The 21,898-nt window shown below is 32.0% G+C and overlaps 6 protein-coding genes across 10 annotated transcripts in view; 4 read left to right on the plus strand and 2 right to left on the minus strand.

Annotated features, from left to right (window-relative positions):
• The first annotated feature begins 81 nt into the window (after positions 1-81).
• On the plus strand, positions 82-1,170 carry LOC111424743 (mannose-P-dolichol utilization defect 1 protein homolog). Its single transcript, XM_023058400.2, has 2 exons — positions 82-336; positions 394-1,170. Exons 1-2 carry the CDS (start codon positions 252-254, stop codon positions 1,041-1,043), a joined length of 735 nt encoding a protein of 244 aa, XP_022914168.1. The 5' UTR covers positions 82-251; the 3' UTR covers positions 1,044-1,170.
• A 236-nt stretch (positions 1,171-1,406) lies between these two features.
• Positions 1,407-2,791, plus strand: LOC111424716 (prohibitin 1). Its single transcript, XM_023058354.2, has 4 exons — positions 1,407-1,538; positions 1,653-1,745; positions 1,808-1,969; positions 2,046-2,791. Exons 2-4 carry the CDS (start codon positions 1,655-1,657, stop codon positions 2,621-2,623), a joined length of 831 nt encoding a protein of 276 aa, XP_022914122.1. The 5' UTR covers positions 1,407-1,538; positions 1,653-1,654; the 3' UTR covers positions 2,624-2,791.
• A 483-nt stretch (positions 2,792-3,274) lies between these two features.
• Positions 3,275-4,042, plus strand: LOC139429964 (prohibitin 1-like; the record flags this gene model as incomplete). The annotated part of the gene is made up of 1 exon (XM_071196455.1): positions 3,275-4,042. A coding segment is annotated over one exon (600 nt), but the record flags the coding sequence as incomplete, so codon positions are not given.
• Positions 4,043-5,873: 1,831 nt separating this feature from the next.
• LOC111424786 (Lysyl-tRNA synthetase) lies at positions 5,874-7,972 on the minus strand. 2 transcript variants are annotated; one of them, XM_023058473.2, is made up of 2 exons: positions 7,834-7,972; positions 5,874-7,640 (listed from the first exon to the last, which is right to left on the minus strand). In XM_023058473.2, exons 1-2 carry the CDS (start codon positions 7,866-7,868, stop codon positions 5,963-5,965), a joined length of 1,713 nt encoding a protein of 570 aa, XP_022914241.1. In that variant the 5' UTR covers positions 7,869-7,972; the 3' UTR covers positions 5,874-5,962. The 2 variants fall into 2 exon arrangements, with proteins under 2 accessions (XP_022914241.1, XP_022914240.1); XM_023058472.2 differs by lacking the exon at positions 7,834-7,972 and adding an exon at positions 7,691-7,825.
• Positions 7,973-9,584: 1,612 nt separating this feature from the next.
• On the plus strand, positions 9,585-11,247 carry LOC111424680 (cytochrome P450 6k1-like). Its single transcript, XM_023058307.2, has 2 exons — positions 9,585-10,474; positions 10,542-11,247. Exons 1-2 carry the CDS (start codon positions 9,640-9,642, stop codon positions 11,168-11,170), a joined length of 1,464 nt encoding a protein of 487 aa, XP_022914075.2. The 5' UTR covers positions 9,585-9,639; the 3' UTR covers positions 11,171-11,247.
• A 1,883-nt stretch (positions 11,248-13,130) lies between these two features.
• LOC111424697 (phosphodiesterase 9) overlaps positions 13,131-21,898 on the minus strand; it is a 30,817-nt gene continuing 22,049 nt past the window's right edge. For 3 of the 4 annotated variants that reach the window (XM_023058329.2, XM_071196339.1, XM_023058328.2), the window contains 7 exons: positions 20,280-20,462; positions 16,776-17,099; positions 16,452-16,566; positions 16,152-16,389; positions 15,408-16,046; positions 14,886-15,112; positions 13,131-14,736 (listed from right to left, as the gene is read on the minus strand). In XM_023058329.2, coding sequence (XP_022914097.1) covers positions 13,479-14,736; positions 14,886-15,112; positions 15,408-16,046; positions 16,152-16,389; positions 16,452-16,566; positions 16,776-17,099; positions 20,280-20,376 — 2,898 coding nt within the window. In that variant the 5' untranslated portion in view covers positions 20,377-20,462 and the 3' untranslated portion in view covers positions 13,131-13,478. The remainder of the gene's footprint in view (positions 14,737-14,885; positions 15,113-15,407; positions 16,047-16,151; positions 16,390-16,451; positions 16,567-16,775; positions 17,100-20,279; positions 20,463-21,898) is intronic. The other variant, XM_023058330.2, reaches the window with a different exon arrangement.

The raw sequence follows: 21,898 nt of genomic DNA on the forward strand, positions 1-21,898 counted from the left end.
ATCAATTTGACAAATTTTCTATACGATCTTCAATAAATTAAACAATTATATCGTTGTATCATTATTTTAATTATTATTCCACTTAAGCTCAACAATGTTAATTATTTACAGTTATCTTTTTACACGTCACACAACGTGTCAAAATTTAACCTTAAACGCAATGTGATTATCCAATTCATTCCATTGATTTCAATAAGAAATAAAACATTTGTATTGCATTTATGTTAATTTTATTATATTAAAAGAAAATTATGGATTTGATAAAACAAGGGATTCTTTTGGCGATGACGCCGCAATGTTTCGATGAATACTTCGTAAAATTTAACTTCTTGGATGGTAAATATTAACTAATTTATTCTCTTGTATTAATAACCGTTCAATTTTTTGTTTTAGTTGGTTGTTTTAAATCAACACTAAGTAAGTGTTTAGGTATCGGTATAATTCTAGGTTCTGTCCTGGTAAAGTTACCACAAATATTGAAAATCATTAAAAATAAAAGTGGACAAGGAATCAATATACTTAGTGTCACTTTAGATTTATGTGCTATTACAATTGCTTTATCATATAATTACGTAAAAAGATTCCCATTTACATCATGGGGTGATGCAACCTTTTTAGCTTTACAAACATCTCTAATAGGAGCTTTAGCTTTATTCTATGCAGGAAAACAAGTCCAATCTATTTTATACCTGATTTTATATGGAGTCCTTCTTTTTATTTTGGCTGGGGGTCCCACTTCGATAGATATATTGTGGACACTTCAAGGATTTAATATACCGATACTATTGGTTGGAAAATTAGCTCAGGCTTATACTAATTGGAAAAATGGAAGCACTGGCCAATTATCTGCAATTACTTTATTTTTACTTTTCTTTGGCTCCGTTGCAAGAATATTTACATCCATTCAAGAAACCGGAGATTCTATGGTTATTATTACCTATTGTTTCTCCAGTTTTGCTAATGGTGTTATTTTATTCCAATTATTGTATTATTGGAATGTGGATGATCAAAAGAAAAAAATTGAGAAGAAAAAGAAAAAATAAGTTGTAACTAAATAAAAGAAAATATGTATTTTTTTTTTTTTTTTTTGTAATAAATTTGTAGAAGATAGGAATTGGTGTTATTTTAAAAAATTATCTTTTTCCGTTAATAAATATAAAGTTAATTAGTTATTATTAATTATATCCACTTTTAAAGTCGATTTAAATTTTGCTTATTCACGTTGGTACTTATTTACAAACCAGATTATTATAATTGTATGATGTAAATAACATTATATATTTTAACCGAACTTCTCATTTACTTTAATTACCAATTTTTATGAAAGTATTAGTTTTAATTTACAACAAAATCTTGTATATTAATCAACAGTTATAAACAGTAACAATTGGTACAACTTGCGAAGTGAAGTTGGAATTTTGTGACAGTTCCCTGGAAGCCATTTTACGTAAAAAACTCGTGGTTTTTGCCGGTTTTCCTCTAATTATATTAAACGAGAACACCGTTTATTATTATTACCATAAATCGGAGTTAAAATAGTAAGTATAATCAATCCGACAATCACCGATATGTATTAACGAAAATAAAAACCTTAGAAACATAACCTAAAATTGCGCAATAAAACCCTTTTTAATTCATATCAATCATTTCAGAGATGTCAGCGGCACAATTTTTTAATAGAATTGGTCAAATTGGTCTTGGTGTGGCCTTAGTTGGTGGTGTAGTCAACTCAGCTTTGTATAATGGTAAGATTTAAGGTTATTTTTTTTTTTAGGTTATTTATAAACAATTTGATTGAAATTTATAGTTGATGGTGGTCATAGGGCAGTTATTTTTGATCGGTTTACTGGTGTAAAAAAGAGCGTTTCTGGGGAAGGTACTCATTTCTTTATCCCATGGGTTCAAAGACCAATTATTTTTGATGTACGATCTAGACCAAGGAACGTCCCAGTTGTCACAGGAAGCAAAGGTAAACTTAAATTATTTCAATTTTATACATTAACCCTTCTTATATATATATATATTATATATATTTTTTTAAATAGATTTGCAAAATGTAAACATCACCCTTCGTATTTTATTCCGACCAATTCCTGATCAATTACCAAAAATATACACAATCTTGGGTCAAGATTACGAGGAACGTGTTCTTCCTTCGATCACTACAGAAGTTTTGAAAGCAGTAGTCGCCCAATTTGATGCCGGGGAATTAATTACACAGCGTGACCTTGTCTCGCAAAGAGTTAGCAATGATTTAACCGAAAGAGCGGGACAATTCGGTGTTATTTTAGATGATATTTCAATTACGCATTTAACTTTTGGTAAAGAATTCACTCAAGCCGTTGAATTAAAACAAGTCGCGCAACAAGAAGCAGAAAAAGCGAGATTTTTAGTTGAAAAAGCTGAACAAACGAAGAAAGCTACCGTTATTTCAGCGGAAGGTGATGCACAAGCCGCTATTTTATTAGCAAAAGCATTTGGCGATGCCGGTGAAGGTTTAGTTGAGTTACGACGCATTGAAGCCGCTGAAGATATCGCTTATCAATTGTCTAGATCAAGACAAGTATCTTATTTACCTTCTGGACAAAATTTATTATTAAATGTGCCAACTCCTTCAAATTGAAATTAAAAATAAATATGTGGGGAAGAGAATATGTAATTTGAGTGCTTTTTTTGAAGGTTTTTGGACTTAAAGGGTGATGTGAGATTTATATGATAGCCGAATGTTTTTAAATGGCTTCTGGAAGTGTCATGTGGGGTTAATTTTTTTTTATTAATAATGTACTTTGCATGGCAAAAAATTGTAAATCTCATATGTTGAGTAAATTTAGTTTCTTTTTAGTTTCTAAGAGCCAATTTATGAAAATATTTCTTTTTTTTTGTATGTAAAAGAACAATAAATAATGTTATTGTTAAGATTTTCTTTTTACCTAAAATAATCTTTAGTTACTCCACTTCTGGAGCTTCCCAGCTTTATGGGTGTCAAATTGTATCACAGAAGAACTTTTAGGTTTGATGACAAAACTAGCAGACCGGAAGTTGCTTTGTTACTATAAATGTTACTAAAACAAAAAATGTTACTATAAACAATGAAGTAAGTTTACGAAAAGTTAAATGTCAACTTTGTGAAAGACAAAAAGATAGAAAAACCAATAATTTGTGTGTAAGTTGTCCTAGACCTTACTGTATGGAACTTAGAGCGCGTATATACAGCGTGTGTGAACAACATATACACTGTGTTAATTAATTATCGTAATCCACGTGACCTGTGTAATATCGGCTGCATATCTCAATATGTAGTGGTAGCTTGGATAATTTTAAATTAGTAACCAGATGTTCAATTCCTGATCAATTACCAAAAATATACACAATCTTGGGTCAAGATTACGAGGAACGTGTTCTTCCTTCGATCACTACAGAAGTTTTGAAAGCAGTAGTCGCCCAATTTGATGCCGGGGAATTAATTACACAGCGTGACCTTGTCTCGCAAAGAGTTAGCAATGATTTAACCGAAAGAGCGGGACAATTCGGTGTTATTTTAGATGATATTTCAATTACGCATTTAACTTTTGGTAAAGAATTCACTCAAGCCGTTGAATTAAAACAAGTCGCGCAACAAGAAGCAGAAAAAGCGAGATTTTTAGTTGAAAAAGCTGAACAAACGAAGAAAGCTACCGTTATTTCAGCGGAAGGTGATGCACAAGCCGCTATTTTATTAGCAAAAGCATTTGGCGATGCCGGTGAAGGTTTAGTTGAGTTACGACGCATTGAAGCCGCTGAAGATATCGCTTATCAATTGTCTAGATCAAGACAAGTATCTTATTTACCTTCTGGACAAAATTTATTATTAAATGTGCCAACTCCTTCAAATTGAAATTAAAAATAAATATGTGGGGAAGAGAATATGTAATTTGAGTGCTTTTTTTGAAGGTTTTTGGACTTAAAGGGTGATGTGAGATTTATATGATAGCCGAATGTTTTTAAATGGCTTCTGGAAGTGTCATGTGGGGTTAATTTTTTTTTATTAATAATGTACTTTGCATGGCAAAAAATTGTAAATCTCATATGTTGAGTAAATTTAGTTTCTTTTTAGTTTCTAAGAGCCAATTTATGAAAATATTTCTTTTTTTTTGTATGTAAAAGAACAATAAATAATGTTATTGTTAAGATTTTCTTTTTACCTAAAATAATCTTTAGTTACTCCACTTCTGGAGCTTCCCAGCTTTATGGGTGTCAAATTGTATCACAGAAGAACTTTTAGGTTTGATGACAAAACTAGCAGACCGGAAGTTGCTTTGTTACTATAAATGTTACTAAAACAAAAAATGTTACTATAAACAATGAAGTAAGTTTACGAAAAGTTAAATGTCAACTTTGTGAAAGACAAAAAGATAGAAAAACCAATAATTTGTGTGTAAGTTGTCCTAGACCTTACTGTATGGAACTTAGAGCGCGTATATACAGCGTGTGTGAACAACATATACACTGTGTTAATTAATTATCGTAATCCACGTGACCTGTGTAATATCGGCTGCATATCTCAATATGTAGTGGTAGCTTGGATAATTTTAAATTAGTAACCAGATGTTGACAGCTGATCGTACGTTATTGTTGTGATTTGTGATTGTCGTACTCTTTGTGAGTTTCGGTACTTTTTTTGTTCTCCACCGTTGTTTCTAGCGGTAAGTCAATAAATAAATCAAAATAAGCACTATTTTTAACGTTAATTTTAATCTATGGCTACACTAAAAATTATTTTAAATAAAAGGATTGAAAGTTAGACCTTTTTTTTATATTTAAAATATTAAAAAGAAATATATCTAAATATATTTTAAACGGCTTTTAAACTTAACGAATTGTCGCCATCGTTTTTAGGAACTTTCGTCGCGTTGCAATACCAATCTGTGATATTGGTTGCATACTTTGTCGTGTACGATAATTAATAATTAACACACTGTGCCACGATCACCATAGGATAGTCATTTTTCACGGAGTGAATAATAGCGGTGAATAATCATTATACACGGTTAATCAAGTTGACAGACTAATAATAATTATTTGAAACGTCAAAATTTCAAAAAACGTCAATTTAATTTAATTTTTTATACTCTGTTTTTAAACCAGGAGGAGTAAACGCGAAAGTCAGATTTACACTAGAAAAATCACCAGAAAATATCACTAGATATTTTGGCGGTAAATTTAAATTAATAATTATTATTATTTATTTACTTATTATTGTATTTATTTTCGTTTGTTATCGTCAACACTAAACATACAAATTAACATTGATGTTATGAGTGTATTTATTTCAAAATATAATAAAGAAGGGTTTAAGAACACAAAATTTACAATAATGACACAAAACTGTCGAATTGTCAATAACCTAACCTTCAAATTCAAAATCAAAATTGCCTGTGTGTGAACCTTCCTCGCATTCAACCAATCACGTGCAAGGTCAATCTGGTGACAAATTTAAAATACTCCTCCTGGTTTAAAAACAGAGTATAGGACTTTCTAAAGGTTTGACATAAAAAACCTAAACAAATTCCTTTTTTCGTATGACTTAAGCATAAATTAATTAATTTTCGTAAAAAAACGACGTTTCATAAAATTAACATTTAATTTTGACAAATTATTGTGAAGTTGGTTATAGTTGGTAACTTGGTAATATTGAATTTGTGTCACATTGACGTTTAAACTTTAAACAAAAATTAAAAAAAAATACTTAGCGAATAATAGCCCTCATTATATGTATGCTCATATAATAATATACTATTTATTGTTCAAAATTTGTTTTGAATATATGGGTATTTGACTGTTAATTTTAAATAGATGGTTTAAATGCAGGGTTAAAATTAAAAAAATACTTAATGTACAAAGAAATCAAATTTATTTTCATTAAATTTCTCTTAATTTAAAAACTTAATTAAAATCTAAATCATAAATAGACTTAATTAAAACTTTATGCTTCTTCAACTTGATTTTCATCCTTGTTCTTATTAGGATCATCAGGTTTCATTGCAGGGAAGAATAAAACTTCCTTTATATTATTGTTATCAGTTAAAAACATTGTTAACCGATCAATCCCAAGTCCCCATCCGGCCGTTGGTGGTAACCCATATTCAAGAGCTGTACAAAAAGTTTCATCAACCAATTGAGCTTCATCGTCACCCGCTGCTTTATCTTTAGCTTGTTGTTCAAAACGTTCGCGCTGCACCATCGGATCATTTAATTCCGTGTAAGCATTACAGACTTCTTTTTTCATAACAAATAATTCGAATCGTTCAGTTAACCCTGGTTTGGAGCGGTGATATTTCGCTAATGGAGACATGATTTGGGGATGTTCGATTATAAAACAAGGGCTAATACATTTTTCTTCAATAAATTCACCAACTAATTTATCTAAAAGTCGAGCTGTTGTTCTCGGGGGTGGGCACTCAACGTTATTTTTAACACATAGATCGTCTAAAAATTTTTTAGTTTCTTCACTGGACATATTTTCCGTTGGCGGGAATTTAACGTTTAATTCTTTTTCAAGTGTCGGAATCATCGAGACTTGTTTAAACGGTGGTGTAAAATCAATTTCATGAGCGATTCCTTCCGGTCCATCAGGATGATAAGTTATTTTATAAGAACCAAAAATTTTTTTAACCATTCCTGATAACATATTTTCGGTGATACGCATTAAATCGTTATAATCAGCGTACGCCATATAAAATTCGCAAGTTGTAAACTCCGGGTTATGTGTTAAATCGATACCTTCGTTACGAAATTGTCTCCCGATTTCATAAACTCGATCGATTCCACCAACAACCAACATTTTATGATATAATTCCGGCGCGATTCTCATAAATAATTCCATATTTAAATCGTTATGGTATGTAACGAAAGGTTTTGCGGTTGCACCACCCGCTATCATATTCATCATGGGTGTTTCAACCTCTAAGAAACCTAATTCATCCAAAAAACTTCGAACGTAAGAAATGATTTTAGCCCGGACAATAAATATATTACGAACGCGATCGTTTAGGATTAAATCTAAATATCTTTGACGAAAACGCGTCTCTTTATCTTTTAAACCGTAATGTAAATGGGGTAACATGTGTAAACATGGGGATAATAATTTAATTTCTTTTGGCCGGATTGAAAGTTCCCCCTTTTTGGTTCTCGTTGGTACTCCTTGAACCCCCATAATATCACCACGTCGTATTTTATCTGTATCAATTTTAAAAGCATCAATACTGTTGTAATTATTTGCTGTAGCCATAACTTGAATTTTAGCGCCTTCTCCTCTAAGATCATAAAAGATTAATTTCGCGCCAGACTCACGAATAGAATGAACTCGTCCAGCAATTGAAACAATTTCATCTTCTAAGACTTGTTCATTTTTTAAATACGAGTATTTATCAATAAATTCTTGTAGTGAAATCGAAACGTGGTATTTATGAGGATACGGATGTTCGTTGGGGCTTAAGCTTTTTAAATGGGTTACCGCTTGGGTTCTTAATTTAAAATATTCGTTAGGACTGATCTCTTCTTCCGACTCTTTTTTTTGTTTTGCTTGAACGGGCGGTTGCTTTTCGGCTTTTTCCGCTTTCTCTTTCGCTTTTTGTTCCGCTTTTAACCTTCGTTTCAATTCGCTAAAATCATGAAATAAAATCGAGATTAATATAAATCACGTTTAGCTTACCTTCGTTGAATTGAAGAAAAATGCTTTGATAAATGTATGGGGCGGTAAAATGCAGATTTTACAACTTGCATCATCTTTTCCTTTTTGAGGTTATTATACCGGCAAGGAAATTTATTTAAAATAAATGGATTATTTTAACTTACTTTTTGGATAAAGTTTCTGTTTGATTATCTCCCATCGTTTATTAAGTATTATTTTGTGAATGATTTAAAAACGTGAAGTTACTGATTGAACACGTGTAAAATGAACGGTTTAGTTGTCAAAATTTATCTGTCAAATGTCAAATTAAATTTTAGATGAGTTGACGGTTTGGATTAATAGATGGCGGTTTATTGCGACTAATATTTATATAAATAAAATCGAAAATTAAAAAAAAATCTTTCTCCAGTCTGCTCCAATCAGACTTAAAGCCTGTTCTTCGTCAATGATGCCTCTATTCTGTTCGCAAATTGTCGTCTTGTCATAAAGTCCTTAGATTTACAAAGTACCGCGGTTCATGACGCTTGTTTTCGAGCCAAAATGGCGGTTTGACAACTTGTCACTGCATCTCACCACTTATTTACAAAAATATTGCCGTCTTGTTGCCTTTGGAGTTGCAAAAATAGCAGTAAGAAGACTCTTAAGAGTACCACGAAAAAAAAGAATGGAGTGTTGGCGTAATGTTATCAATAGAACGACATACTTTTAAATTTCCCGCTTGACTTTCGAGCCAAAATGGCGGCAAACCGCGGTATTTTGTAAATCTAGGGACTTTATCTTGTCATGTATGGTTGCGCCATCTAGTAGTAGAGAGAAAAGAACGATGACTGTCATTAATTAAGGTTATGTTAACAATAGAGTTCAGAAATACTTATAAGAAATTTTATGTTACTTTTTAACAAATGATTTTCAAAGTAAAGTGAAAGTAGTTACTAAATGTTATATCCATAAACTATATAACGGATAAACATTACAGCTCCATCTTTTCCTTGGTCGTCCTAGACTTTGTTTTATCCCTGGCCTTTTCACTGTCTGTCTTGTCTCATTTATGCGTGTATTCCGTTTATGTGTCCAATTGTTGATATTTACCACTCCACATAACGTTCTTATGTCTTCGCTTCTTTCTTTATTGTATAGAGTTTTACCGGTGATTCTGCGAAGTATCTTCATTTCTGTTCTTTCAAAGATCCGTTTTGTTTTAGACCGGTCAGGTCGTATAGATCATGATTGGTCTTATGGTGCTCCTATATATATTCTCAATTTCGTATTAATCTATAGATGTTTGTTCCTCCATAAAATGTCGTTTAAGCAACTTACGATTTTACTGGCTTCCTCACTTGTTGGGATAGCTACAAGTTACGGTAATATTGAAGAGGTAACTTGATAGTTCAACTCCCAAGTACCTGAATATCATGACCCGCTCTATTATGTTCTGATTCACTTCCAGCTTACATTGAAATGGCTCTTTCGCTGCTGTCATGCATTTAGCTTTTTGAGCAGTAATGGACATGTTGAATTATTTCGCTATATTGTTAAATGCTTGTAGGTTTCTCTATAGATCGTTCTCGTTTCTCATCAGCATAACAAAGAATCACAAATTATTGATCTATTCTTGGGCTCAATGAATCTCCTTGTCGAATGCATTTACAGGTATTTCCTTAGTGAATTTTCCAATTATCTGTGCTTGTATGCTGTTTTCCGAATAGATGTTTTAGATGGATCCTCCTGTTTTGAATATTAGAATCAATGTGCTTGTTTTTCATGCGTTTGGTATTTTTTACTCAGTTAAGATTTTGTTTAGCAAAACTTATCCTAAATGATTTTAATGCTTATTATGTATTTACGTTTGAAATAATCCCGCCTATTTAGCGCTACGCGTTAGTCGTTAAAGGTTATCATTATTATCATAGTCCATTTTAATATGTTATTTTTGGCTTGATATTTTTTATTTATCCTGTTTCAATTTCAAGATGTTAACGCTGTGGTTACTTTTGAGTGTCTTTCTAAGTTCTTTATTGGTTTATTTCGCAAAATTACAGTTTTATTGGAAACGTAAAAATGTAAAAAACAATTTTTACGCTTCAACAATTGGAGTGTTAAAATTATTTCTTCTTCAACATAACATTGGTGCTTTGTGCGAACAACTTTATTGGAGTACAAAAGAGAAATACGTTGGTTTCATTTTATTGGGAAAGCCAGTTCTTATAGTGAAAAATTTGAAATTAATCAAAAAGATTTTGGTGAAAGATTTCGACAATTTTGATAATCGAACCATGACAACAAATAAAATTGGCGATCCATTGGGTACAAGGACACTTTTCGTTGAGAAGAACCCAATTTGGAAATTTATCCGATCAAAAATATCAAGCTGGTTTAGTAGTGGTAAAATGAAAACACTATTCACTAAAATTTCACAAATTGGTGATAATTTCGTTGAATTTGTTGCCGAAAATGAAGGAAAACCGATTGATTTAAACGAAAATTGCCCAAAATATTCAACGGATGTCGTTACAGCTTGTGGTTTTGGAATAGAGGAGAATTGTTTTAAAAATAAAAATGCACTATCACGTGAAGCTTCAAAAAAAATTTTCATTTACAACATTTCTCGTGGGATTCAATTCGTTTGCTATTTTATAAGCCCGTTTTTAACAAATTTTTTTAATATGAAATGGTTGGATCCTTCATCTTCAGAATTCGTTGAAAAAATGTATTATGATATTAAAGATAAAAGGTTAATAGAAGGAACACATGATGATTTCATCGCAGAATTATTTAAAATGGAACAAAAAAATGTTTATCATACAGGTAAAAAAATGACGTTTAATACGTCACTTTGACATTTTACATAAAATGTTGATATTTTGTTTATTAGATCCCGTTGAGATTATGGCTCAAGCTGCCCAATTCTTCTTGGCAGGATTTGAAACGGTTAGTTCAACTTTAATGTACGCTTTGTATGAAATGGCACACAATAAAACCATTCAAAGAAAACTTCGTGAATCAATAAAAAACGATTTAAAAGAGAATGGGGGTAAAATAACTTATAATTCTTTAGTTGGAAATGAATATTTAATGAATATTATATATGAAACAACAAGAAAATATCCAGTTTTACCATTTCTGGATCGTATATGTCGAAATGATTACGAAATCCCCGAAGATAATTTAACAATAGACGCTGGAACTTACATCTACATTCCCGTTCAACCAATTCAAAGAGATTCGGAATATTTTCCGGACCCTTTAAAATTTGATCCCGATCGATTTTCAATTGAAAATAAAGAAAAAATGGGTTTAAATTCGTATTTAGCGTTTGGTGGTGGTCCAAGAAATTGTATCGGGGCTAGATTTGGAAAACTTTCGGTTGCTTGTGGTTTGGCGAAGTTAGTTTCTAATTTCGATTTGAATTTGGCGGGCGAATATGAAGAGTTGGAGTTTGACCCTAAAGGATTTTTGTTGGCACCGACGAAAAAAATTAAATTGGTTTTTAATAAGATATAATTATTTTTTATTAATATAATCATAAAATGTAATGAGAAATATGTACATGGTTACTGATATAGTCAAATAAAGCAAATTTAATAATTAAAAATTTAAAAAAAATTAAATGATAGATTTACAGCGCCATCTGTCATCTCACATACGAAGTAATGTGCTGATTGTAATTAGTAATTAATATTAATTGTATTTATACTTAAATATATAAATTAATATTTAAATTAAAACTGAGAATATAGAGAGGAAATGATAATAACACTTAACCTAAAAAATTGCTTTTAAAAATTAATGAGTGGTGGCGACATCTGTTAATAAACTCAATTGAGAAAGAATCAATAAATTATTAAAAAAAAAAATATGTTTATTTTAATTTATGTATTTACGGCTAAATACTTGTTCTCTTACGAAAGAAGACGAAAACGTATGGGATAAAAAGATTCCTAGAATAATCAAACTGATTTCCGATGTTGAATGAAAATTTTGAGGTATAGGCAACCAAATTTACGTGAATCTTAATTCAATATTGTTAACAAAAATAGTTATTTAAACTTAATTTGTTATATAAAAAATAATAAAACAACTTTTTCATCTGCCATTTACATTTATTGTTTTCCACATTGTTTCTTTTAATTGAAAATTAAGATCTTTAAATTTTATCATGTTAACATGTTAAAACGTTTTCACAATCAATAAAACAACAAAACGGTGATCCTCTCTTCAGATTTAGTATATTTTCTTCTTTAACATTTGCATCTACAGCATCTCCAACGAGTATTTTAATTGTTAATAAATAGGATTTCGGTTTTCTTCGTCATTTTTGGTTCCGAAGAAAATTAATTGAGTGGTCCATAGAGTTTGTTAAGATATAGAAGGTAAATAGCGTTAAAAAAGATATAGATATTAAGATATACAGTCCATTTTTTGTCCATTACAAGGTTTATAGAAAATAGTGAAGCTATACAATAACTGTTATTATTAATCTCTTTCAACTACTTATAATTGATATTAAACTTTGCCCCTGTATATTTACAAAGATTTCTTTTTTTAATTAGTTCTTGGCACATACATTATTTACTCTCAAAATGATATGACTGATTTTTTTTGCTCTCGGTGGTAATCTTATGAAAAAATTAAGCTCAAAACAACAAAAATTAGTTTCAAACGACCAGCGCCCGAAGTTTTTAGTAAACAACCAGCTAATTTTTGTATATTTTTCATTAGTACCACCAATGTTCTCATGTGTGTGTATTTTTATTATGTTTAATTTATTTCTTTTACTTAATTTATTTAATACACAACCACATAGTAATAAATACATGAATTATTTTAATTAATTCCGTTTTGTGTTGATTTTTTTCGCATTTTTTAATCTTTTTTTAACACGACTAATTTTTTTTTCTTAGTTTTCTTCAAAAGCAACTATAAACATTTACCGCCTTATAACTCGATAGACACGAATTGTAAACCGGTATTAGTTATTATTTTTCGATTTATTTATGCTAGAAATCACATATAATTAGAGTTACATGTTACCACCTTTATTTATTTTTTTTGAATTATCTTTTAGTGTGACGATTTATTATTCTAACAATAAACTAAAAAAAAGAACTTAAAAGAGTATTGTCAATAAAAAATTAATAAAAAATAAATCACTAATTTCGATTTTATATACAAATCTATTTGTTACTAACTTCAAATGAATCAGTTTTTGCCAAATCTGTATTAAATTTGTTAATTTCTTTTATTTATTTAGAAAAATTATGGTTTATTAAAGACAATTTTCATAAAAATAAAATCTTTTTAATTTTTATACTCAAATGTGATTTTTGAAAAAAAAAATTCGATTAAGAATCATCTGTCAAATATCCTAACCTCACTTTTTTGAATAATGAAAAAACCGTGTATAATGAAATAAAATATGGATAATTTAAATAAAAAGGATACAAATAAAATAAAACACCAATGGAAAAAACATCATGTAATGAAAATAAATTGAAGAAAAAAAATTAGAAAACAAAAAAACTCATCGTATATACAATATAAATTTCCTAAGTAAAAAATAAATATATAAATAAATAATGCGCTAGAACAAAAATAAAAATAGAAGAAAAGAACTGTGTGTAAAAAGTCACGTCACGTCCTCCGTACATTTTTTTAACAACACAAACGGAAGTAACATAACACCAGGAGTCAATATTTTTTAGACGTGCTCCGTAGCAACCACGGGCTTATTATATGTACAACAACGACAAAAAATGTATCTAGCGAAACACTCGCGGTCAATCTCGACGACGACAGCGGTTGCCTCTTGTCAAATTACATCAGCAGAAGCGGCGCAAGTCATTTGTGGTTGTTCTACAACAATTTTATTTTCTCCACTTATGTTGGTACAATTTGTTGATGTGCCGGGAAGATTTTGATTGTCTGGTTTATCACCGGGTAATTCCGCTGACCACGAAGTTTCGCCCGAAGTATCTTTTTCAACCTTTTCTTTACCCATCAACAAAAATTTCCAACTTTTCTTGATACTCGTCATTTTCGCTTTAGGTAAAGTACTCGATTTTCGGTTATCATCGACATTTTCCATACTTTTACAACAAGGCGATTCAAGGTTTTTCTTCCGGCCTCGTAACGGCAGCGTCATACGATTCGAATTATTATTTTTTACAACATTTTGTTTCGATTTAGTCGGTTCCCGATCAACGGATAATGAGAGTTTATCGGCAAAATTTTTAAAACGTTGAAGAATACTTCTGGTTGTTGTGTTGTTTTTGGTTGATGGTGGAGGTGGTTCTTCGTCCACTGATGATATACTATTTAATTCATTTTTGCTGACACTAGCTTGCCTAACTATGCTTTCTATTAAACTCTGATCAAAATCGTTGGCTTTATTGCCGTTTTCAATGTCGTTTCCTTGATTATTATTCTTCAGTATGCTTTTTTTTTCTTCCATCGCTTTCACCGAATGTTCCGAATTGCGCTTATTTAGATTTAAAGTTTCTTTTGAAACCACGCATTCTTGAGAATCATCTTCAAAGTCTTCGTCCGCATCGTCTCGCGTCGCATCACCAGCTGCTACTTCTCCACCTGCAAAATCAATCAACCCCCTTTTTTGTAATATTATGGCGAATTCGTCTCGAAATTCCTTAACGTATTCTTCTTGTTGCTGTTGATTTTGTTTTCTATTATTACAATAATGGTCGAAACTTAACGCGCCAGAACTAGTTCGGAATTTACCGCGTTGCTGTTGGAGCTGATTATGCATAGCCCGAGCTAGTTCTGTGCTATTTAAATGTTGAACACGTTCTCGACTACCTTTTCTTGAACCCGGATAACTTTTCCTACCTGCTGAACCCGTCGATAACAAACAACCACCGCTAGATGGTGCGGCACATTCCGTTGATATTTTAAATTTTAATGTTTTTTCAGATACTTCAACTTCCGTCGCCGTTTCAGATTCCCCACTTTCGTTATCTTCAATTACGTCTTCTAAACTTTGATCTTCGCCGGATGTTGTTGGCATTGTTGTTGTATCTTGAATTTCCATTTCTTCTTCAGCCGAACGAGACCTAAATGAAAAAGCTTTAAATAACTTTGCAAACAACGGTTTTAATTCAATTTCAATTTAACATTGAAAGCTCTTTCCTTAATGATCTTTAATAACTCGATTTCCGGGGTGTTATTTTGGTCGTATAGCTTTCTAAAATTAGAAACTTACCTCGATCGATTCTGTTGGAAACTGAGACTCTTCTTTAGCTTGACGCTCGCGTTCGAGCTCGATTTCGATAGGACAGTGACGGTATTCGCGCTGTCCGAACTTTGTGATGATGGAATGTCCGATAATTCGGCAACTATGCTTTTTCTTTGCAAACGTTCCTCTTTGGTCGCCTCGTTTAATCGCCTATAATAATCTAACGCCTCTCTCACCGGTTGAACTATTAAATCCTAATAAGTTTAAAATAAAAAAAATAAATCGATTTTATATTTGTTCTGTCAAAAGTTAATTTTGACAGATAACTTCCATGATTATAAAAAACAACAAAAAGATAAACAATTTGTTTTTTAAATGGGTTGATTTTAATCTTTTAATCAAAGAGAAGAATAATTTCAAAGTTAAAAAGTGCCTAATTTTTAATACACCCTTCTTGAGCATTCCCTCGGTTTTAAAACAACTTTTTTAATCATCCCCGCCCCTTTAACCAACGTTCCCTAAGGTTCTTGTTAATTAAAACGAACTCACCTGCAATTCAGTAAGAAGTTCCCCTAACGCTTCGAATAAAGGTAGAAGTACAAAACCGATGAACGAACATTGAGATGAAGGTTTCGTTATCTTCTCCCTATCCATAAAAGGCGTCACCGGAAGTCCCTCCAGTTTCTCCGCATCGCTTTGTTTAAAAAACTCTTGGAGCAAACGATCCAACCAAGGCTCAGCTACCTCCATGGGTCGAGCTTCATTTGAAATATCCGATACTTTAATCAACACCATGCACAATAAATTAACGTGAGCTTTATTGTTATAATCGAAATCGGGTACGGTTTCTTTAAATTGCGAAAGTATCTCGTTGTGTCTCGCCATATCCGTTGCTAAAATACATCGGATCATTCCTTCTCGCACCACCTTAAAACTTTCAACGCTGAAGGATTTGAAAATGTTGCAGTCTTCATTCTCCAGAATTCTAAACGCAACGCTACAATGATGATTTTCAAGAGGCGATATATCGTTGTATCTAATCGCTAATTCGGTTTTTGCGTTTATTTGATAAATATTATTATAACCGGGGTGATCTAAATCGTGGCATATGCATGATGTTAGTAAGATTAATACTTCGAGATCGCCGATTTTTGATGGTAAATCAACGGCCCAAGTAATCGCATACATCTAATAAAAATATAAAAATTCCGAGATTAGATACGAGATGGCGCCACATTTATCGAACTGTCACATGAATTGTCAAACTTAATAGTGATTAAATTAAATATTTACCATTTGAGCAACACAAAAGCAATGTCTAAAATTATGGAATGGCACGTCATTGTAGTTCTTGTACGTTTCATAAAGGAAGTTGCGCAGAACGTTGATGTCGATAGCAAACTTCGAACAAAAATCGTACTCGAGATACATTTGTTGTAAAAGTAGCAGGAGTTCTTCGTCTTCCCACTGTCGACTGTCGAAAGTTGGCATCCGCAACCATTGTTTTACAGAATTAGATACCTCGGCATCGCTAAATTTAATTAAAATTTTTTTTATTAAAACCCTTTAAACAAGGTAGTTTAAAAAACTCACCATATGTTCATAAAATTTTGCTTTACCCTCTTTTTAATTGAATCGCTTTGTCTACGGTATTGTAATCTTCTGCATTCCTCGGTCGAAAGTGGTTCTGGTAACTGTTTATAAAAACCTAAAATTAAAAAGAATTAAAAAAGTTTTTGCAGGGTGAAAATTATGGTAAAACTTGAGATACAATAACTTCCCTTCTCAAAGCGAATGTAAAGGAAAGTAAACGACAAGAAAAAGCTTGAAACTCCCCCATAATAAATATTTGAGAAGCGGTCGCCCGCGGTGTGTACACACTTTACAATTTCTTAAATAAATTACGCTATAACTTACCGAGCCAACTAAGACTCTCAGTAGTCTCCAGCTTCTCCCTGAACGCGTCCACCTGATTTTGAAGTTGTTTAACAGCCGATGGGAGCGGAAGGTCGGCTTTTAGTTGTCTTTCTAACTCGGATATTCTCTGTTCGAGGACTTTCAGGTCCGTTCCGGTATTCTCTTGGAGCATTGCAAAACCGTTCGCCGCGACTACTTGCAGCGAGTATCTTTCCTCTTTGGTGTTACCCTCCAGCTCTTGGTTTATATTCAGTAAATGACCAGATTTGTTGTACAATTTTATAATATCGCGCGGACCAGCCTCTGCTGCGGACCTAAACAAATCTACAAAACAAAGAAGGAAAACGTTAAGATTTAAAACGCAAGGTTTTATTGAATTGAAAATCGTGGGAAACCCGACGGTGTTTTAGTTCCCTCGCATTTTCATAATCCAAGCTGAAAGCACAAGCCTTCTCAATTAGGCGAGAACGCGACGAAAGTCACCGGCTCAGAATACCCCATTAAAGTATTTAGCTGAGCTTGAAAGTCGACGACTGCTCATGAAAATTTCATATCCAAGAATTTTAATTTCAACTCTTAAAGAAAGAATTGAGTAATTTTAGTGTTTAAAACGATATGCAAAACGATCTTTAGATGCATCATCAGCTAAGAATTTAATGAGAATTTCATTTAATATAATATATTATAAGATTTTTATTCATGAATAATATTGTTACATTATAATATTAAAATTTGCATTGACAAAAGTATATAACAAAGAAACTAATGTTTTGCAACTGATAAATATTAGTGCAAGTGGAGAACCTGAATTTTGTTTGTAATCAGAGGGGAACCACAAAACCACACAATCGAGATATTGAGAAAATTATCATATGAATAATATTAAAGAAAGTGCAAAGGAAATGCATAAAATTATACCGGGAATTTTTAACTCGCAATATATGAATAACTACAGTTAACCCCAATGTTTCTGGTTATAGATCTAGTGTTAATTCTACTTTTCGTTCAATAAAAATGCACCACAATCTGATGCTGAATAACAATTAAAACTAGAATTAACACTAGACTTAGAACTAGAAACATTCGGGTTCAGCCGCACGTCGTTCAAGGCGGCTAAACCCGAATGATTCTAGTTCTAAGTCTTGTGTTAGTTCTAGTGATAGTGCCAAGCTAGAACTAACACTAGACCGAGAACTAGAAACATTCGGGTTTAGCCGCACGTCTTTCAAAACGGCTAAACCCGAATGATTCTAGTTCTAGGTCTTGTGTTAGTTCTAGTGATAGTGCAAAACTCGAACTAACACTAGATCGAGAACTAGAAACATTTGGGTTTAGCCGCACGTCTTTCAAGACGGCTAAACCCGATACTTTCTAGTTCTAGGTCTAGTGTTAGTTCTAGTTTTAGTTCAGTAAAAATATATAACATAGTGATATTTTATGCTAACTAGCGCTACCTACCAGCCATCTTAAGAGCTAAACGGAATGTTTCTAGTTCTAGGTCTAGTGTCTAGTTAGTTTCTATGGAAATATATCTTTGTATATAGCATCTTAAGCGAAATTCACTGTGTGCCACGATATTCGATTTTGTAAGTTTCTCAATTCTTAATACAGGTGCTCAAAAATTTCCCTTACAAACTTCGAGAACGTGTAGAGAGGACTAAGTACATATTGTTTTGAATTGGAACCCATGTCCGAAAACATACCGTTTCCGTGCTATAATATCCGTGCTTTTTATCCGTTTAAAGGATAAAAAGACTTTTTAAAACTATTTATTATCATTTTATTTAAATTTTAAAGTTGAATTCCACATTTAATGAAAATACCAATATCAACTAGTCTATGGTTCATATAATCGATATGTTAATAGGTCAGCAACAAAATATTGTGCACATTTCCCAAAAGAAATAACTGATTCGTTTAAAAACAAAGACTTACGATAACAACAACAATAACAAAATCTAAATTGATCGCAATTCGAAGAAGACACCTCAATTAATACTCAAGAAATGGCGAAAATCAACACACATTGAATTTTTTCCATACGTATGATTCCATATGATTTCGATGAAGTCTTCACTTTTTTGTTTGGAATTATCAATAACATATGAAAGGGTCGAGTATTAGAAGCATAATTATATTTATCACTGCACTTAAATTAAAACAATTAAAAAAAATATTATATACGACGCGTGTAGCAGAATTGAGATTAATCTCCCAAAGATCTTAGAGTGGAGAGTTCTCAGTTTTAATATAGAACCTCCATTCTCCAAAATTATCTATATCAGCAGAAGAGTCTATTAAAAGACATAAATAATCTCGTATTACTTCCCATTTAGTATTGACTATTTTTTAAGTCCAACTTCTTATAACGCCTATTCTGCCATTTTCTACCAATTCATGTATTCTGGAAATTACGAATTGTGATTTAGTCCAAGAGATGTTCCAACGACATCCATCTTTATCTTTAAGTCGTCGCAAATGTTTTAGATCACTCTAATAACTTGCTATTAGGTTGCATTTTGCCGATGATAGGTTGAGTTAGGGTTTTAGTGAAGTTTAGACTGCCGTTTAGATTGCAGTTTAAATCTAAATCACATAATTTTTGCATATTGCCAATTCTACGAGTTATGGTATGTTGTGTTCTATACATTAAGGCGATTGAGCTTCCTGGAGCCTTTCTACATATTGAGTTAATATAATTTCATTAAGTTAATAAGGTGGCGAATAAGCAAGACTACAAAACAAAAGATTCAACAAAAAGATCTTTATTATGCACAATACGATAAAGAAGAACATTTAGCTACATAAATGATACCAACCTAGCAATTACGTTTGCATAAACATACTACTGTATTCGAGTGGAGTACAAAATCCCACAACTATGTAACAAACTGAATGTTTTGATCTTGATAGATAATAAAAAAGTTAATAAAGAAGTTATGTAATGTAAAAACAAGAAACTTTGCGGTATGTTTTAGAAATAGCATCGTTCTCTGTCCTATTTATAGAAATTCATTATCACGTGGTGGTTCGCGAATGCCTTTCTAATGCATCGCGTCCCAAACCCACGGGTGTTAGTTTTATTGGTCGTAACGTATTAGATCGTCGCGGATAGAGGTATAAGGGCGGCGTTCTTGAAACACCATCTATATATAACTTTGGTATATCCAACGACGAAGGGAGCGCGCGTTCTATAGCTGGAAACAATAAACGTTGCGCGAAAAGCAATCAAGAGAGGATCGTTAAAAACCCCTTCTTTCCGATGGATATATTCTCGCCGTAGTATTCGATTAATGTCTTCCTCTCTTTTTCTCTCATTGTAACGACAAATTGTTTACAAAGATAATTTTAATTTTTAATTAATTATTTTTGAAATAATAAGGTTTATTTTGAGACGAATTTACCGAGAATTCTATACTCGGTAATTTTGTTGCCTCAACAAAAAAAAAACAATATTTGATCTTCCCTCCAAGAGTTTTTCGTTTGCAAATGTTGTCTGTTTACCTTTGATTTGGTCCGTCGACGAGTTGGAATAGAAAATAGCCGATTCGTGGCGCGGACCCACGCTGAAATAAACCTGGACTGCTTGCGGAGGGTCCATCGGGATCGTTTCCCGATCATTTTGTGACGAGCGATTGGCCTGTTTCGTCCTTGAAAGCCCCACTGCGCGATGCAGCAGTCATCCCCCTTAAAATAAAAAAATCCATAAAATTATTATTTATGTTGGTAAAAAAAATTATAGTATAGTAAAATCTCGATCAACACTATGAATGTTTCTAGTTCTAAATGTAGCGTTAGTCTTGGTGCTAGAACCAAGACTAAACCTAGAACTAGAAACAACGGGTTTAGCCGCATGTCTCTTTAGACGGCTAAATCCGAATGTTTCTAGATCTAGTGTTAGTTCAATAAAAAATACTACAACCTAGCACTGAATCACAGTTAAAACTAGAACTAACACTAGAGCTAGAACCAGAAACATTTCTAGTTCTAGGTCTAGTGTTAAATTTGGTGGTAGACCTAAAACTAGTAGTAACACTAAACCTAGAACTAGAAACATTCGGGTTTAACCGCACGTAATTATACTTGATAGGAATTATTAGCATTAAAAAATAAAATCTAATTGGAAACAGAAACGAAATTGCGTGTAACAATTTTGCTCTGTGGAATTACAGGAACAAAAAAACGCAATGTTTGCATTCTTTTTAAAACGTAATGGGTTGCTGGTGAAGCGGTTTTAAAAACGTATGACATTTATAGGAAAATATAATTGAAATATCATTTTGGCTAATTAAACTTTAATCTACACACTCATTTCAGTTATATAAAGTAAATCATTGTTGCACTAGTTGCATTACATAACAGATTTTTATATCAACGAATATTTCAAGTATTTAAATTCCTTTTGTATACATATAGATGAATGTAATTTTTATGAAAACCGATAAGTTGAATCAGCAAGTCACATAAAAAAATAATCAGGTCTCTACGTTGATTGATGGGCGAAGTATTATTGTTGATATTGTGTCACTTCAATCGAAAAAGACAACACAAAAAAAACTTTATTATAATAGAAAACACAATGAAATGATAATGGCTTGGACACACTTCAACCAAGATATAAATGATATTTCATAACAAAACCTAGTTCCCTTTAAATTCGCTATTTTAAAGTAACATTTAAGCACTAGTATCGATTTTCTTGTGTATTATTTGTGTTTTCTTAGAAGAAGAGCTCACTTCATCGATCTCTACTAATGGAGCGTCAATATTACATTACTACCATTCTAAATTTCTTTTTACTAAAACACAAATAAAATAAACCCCAACAAACGAAGGAATTAAAAGTCACCAATAAAAGAATAAATCGATTTTAACAACACTAACCCACATGGAATGATACGATTTCATTGATACCTGCATAAAGTTAAAACCTTTAAATAAAACGTGATTAAACTCTAAAGTAAAAAATCAATAATTAAATATAAAATGTAGCTTTCTAGTTAAATCTCACATTGTGGACAAAACAATATAAAATAATAGTATTCGTTTCTTATTCCGGTTGAATTTACATCGTCAATTTTAAATATGTATACAACCAAAGGGGACTTCTTCTAAACAAATCT

This window comes from Onthophagus taurus, chromosome 6, assembly GCF_036711975.1.
Source record: "Onthophagus taurus isolate NC chromosome 6, IU_Otau_3.0, whole genome shotgun sequence".
In the NCBI taxonomy this organism is placed as follows: domain Eukaryota; kingdom Metazoa; phylum Arthropoda; class Insecta; order Coleoptera; family Scarabaeidae; genus Onthophagus; species Onthophagus taurus.

Excerpts from the sequence above, each read along its gene's own strand:
- LOC111424743 (XM_023058400.2), top strand. The coding sequence starts at position 252 with ATGGATTTGATAAAACAAGGGATTCTTTTGGCGATGACGCCGCAATGT. Across the intron at positions 337-393 it reads AAAATTTAACTTCTTGGATG|TTGGTTGTTTTAAATCAACA; the intron begins GTAAATATTAAC and ends TTTTTGTTTTAG.
- LOC111424716 (XM_023058354.2), top strand. The coding sequence starts at position 1,655 with ATGTCAGCGGCACAATTTTTTAATAGAATTGGTCAAATTGGTCTTGGT. Across the intron at positions 1,746-1,807 it reads CAACTCAGCTTTGTATAATG|TTGATGGTGGTCATAGGGCA; the intron begins GTAAGATTTAAG and ends TGAAATTTATAG. Across the intron at positions 1,970-2,045 it reads AGTTGTCACAGGAAGCAAAG|ATTTGCAAAATGTAAACATC; the intron begins GTAAACTTAAAT and ends TTTTTTAAATAG.
- LOC111424786 (XM_023058472.2), bottom strand. The coding sequence starts at position 7,764 with ATGATGCAAGTTGTAAAATCTGCATTTTACCGCCCCATACATTTATCA. Across the intron at positions 7,641-7,690 it reads TTTTCTTCAATTCAACGAAG|CGAATTGAAACGAAGGTTAA; the intron begins GTAAGCTAAACG and ends TCATGATTTTAG.
- LOC111424680 (XM_023058307.2), top strand. The coding sequence starts at position 9,640 with ATGTTAACGCTGTGGTTACTTTTGAGTGTCTTTCTAAGTTCTTTATTG. Across the intron at positions 10,475-10,541 it reads AAAAAATGTTTATCATACAG|ATCCCGTTGAGATTATGGCT; the intron begins GTAAAAAAATGA and ends TTTGTTTATTAG.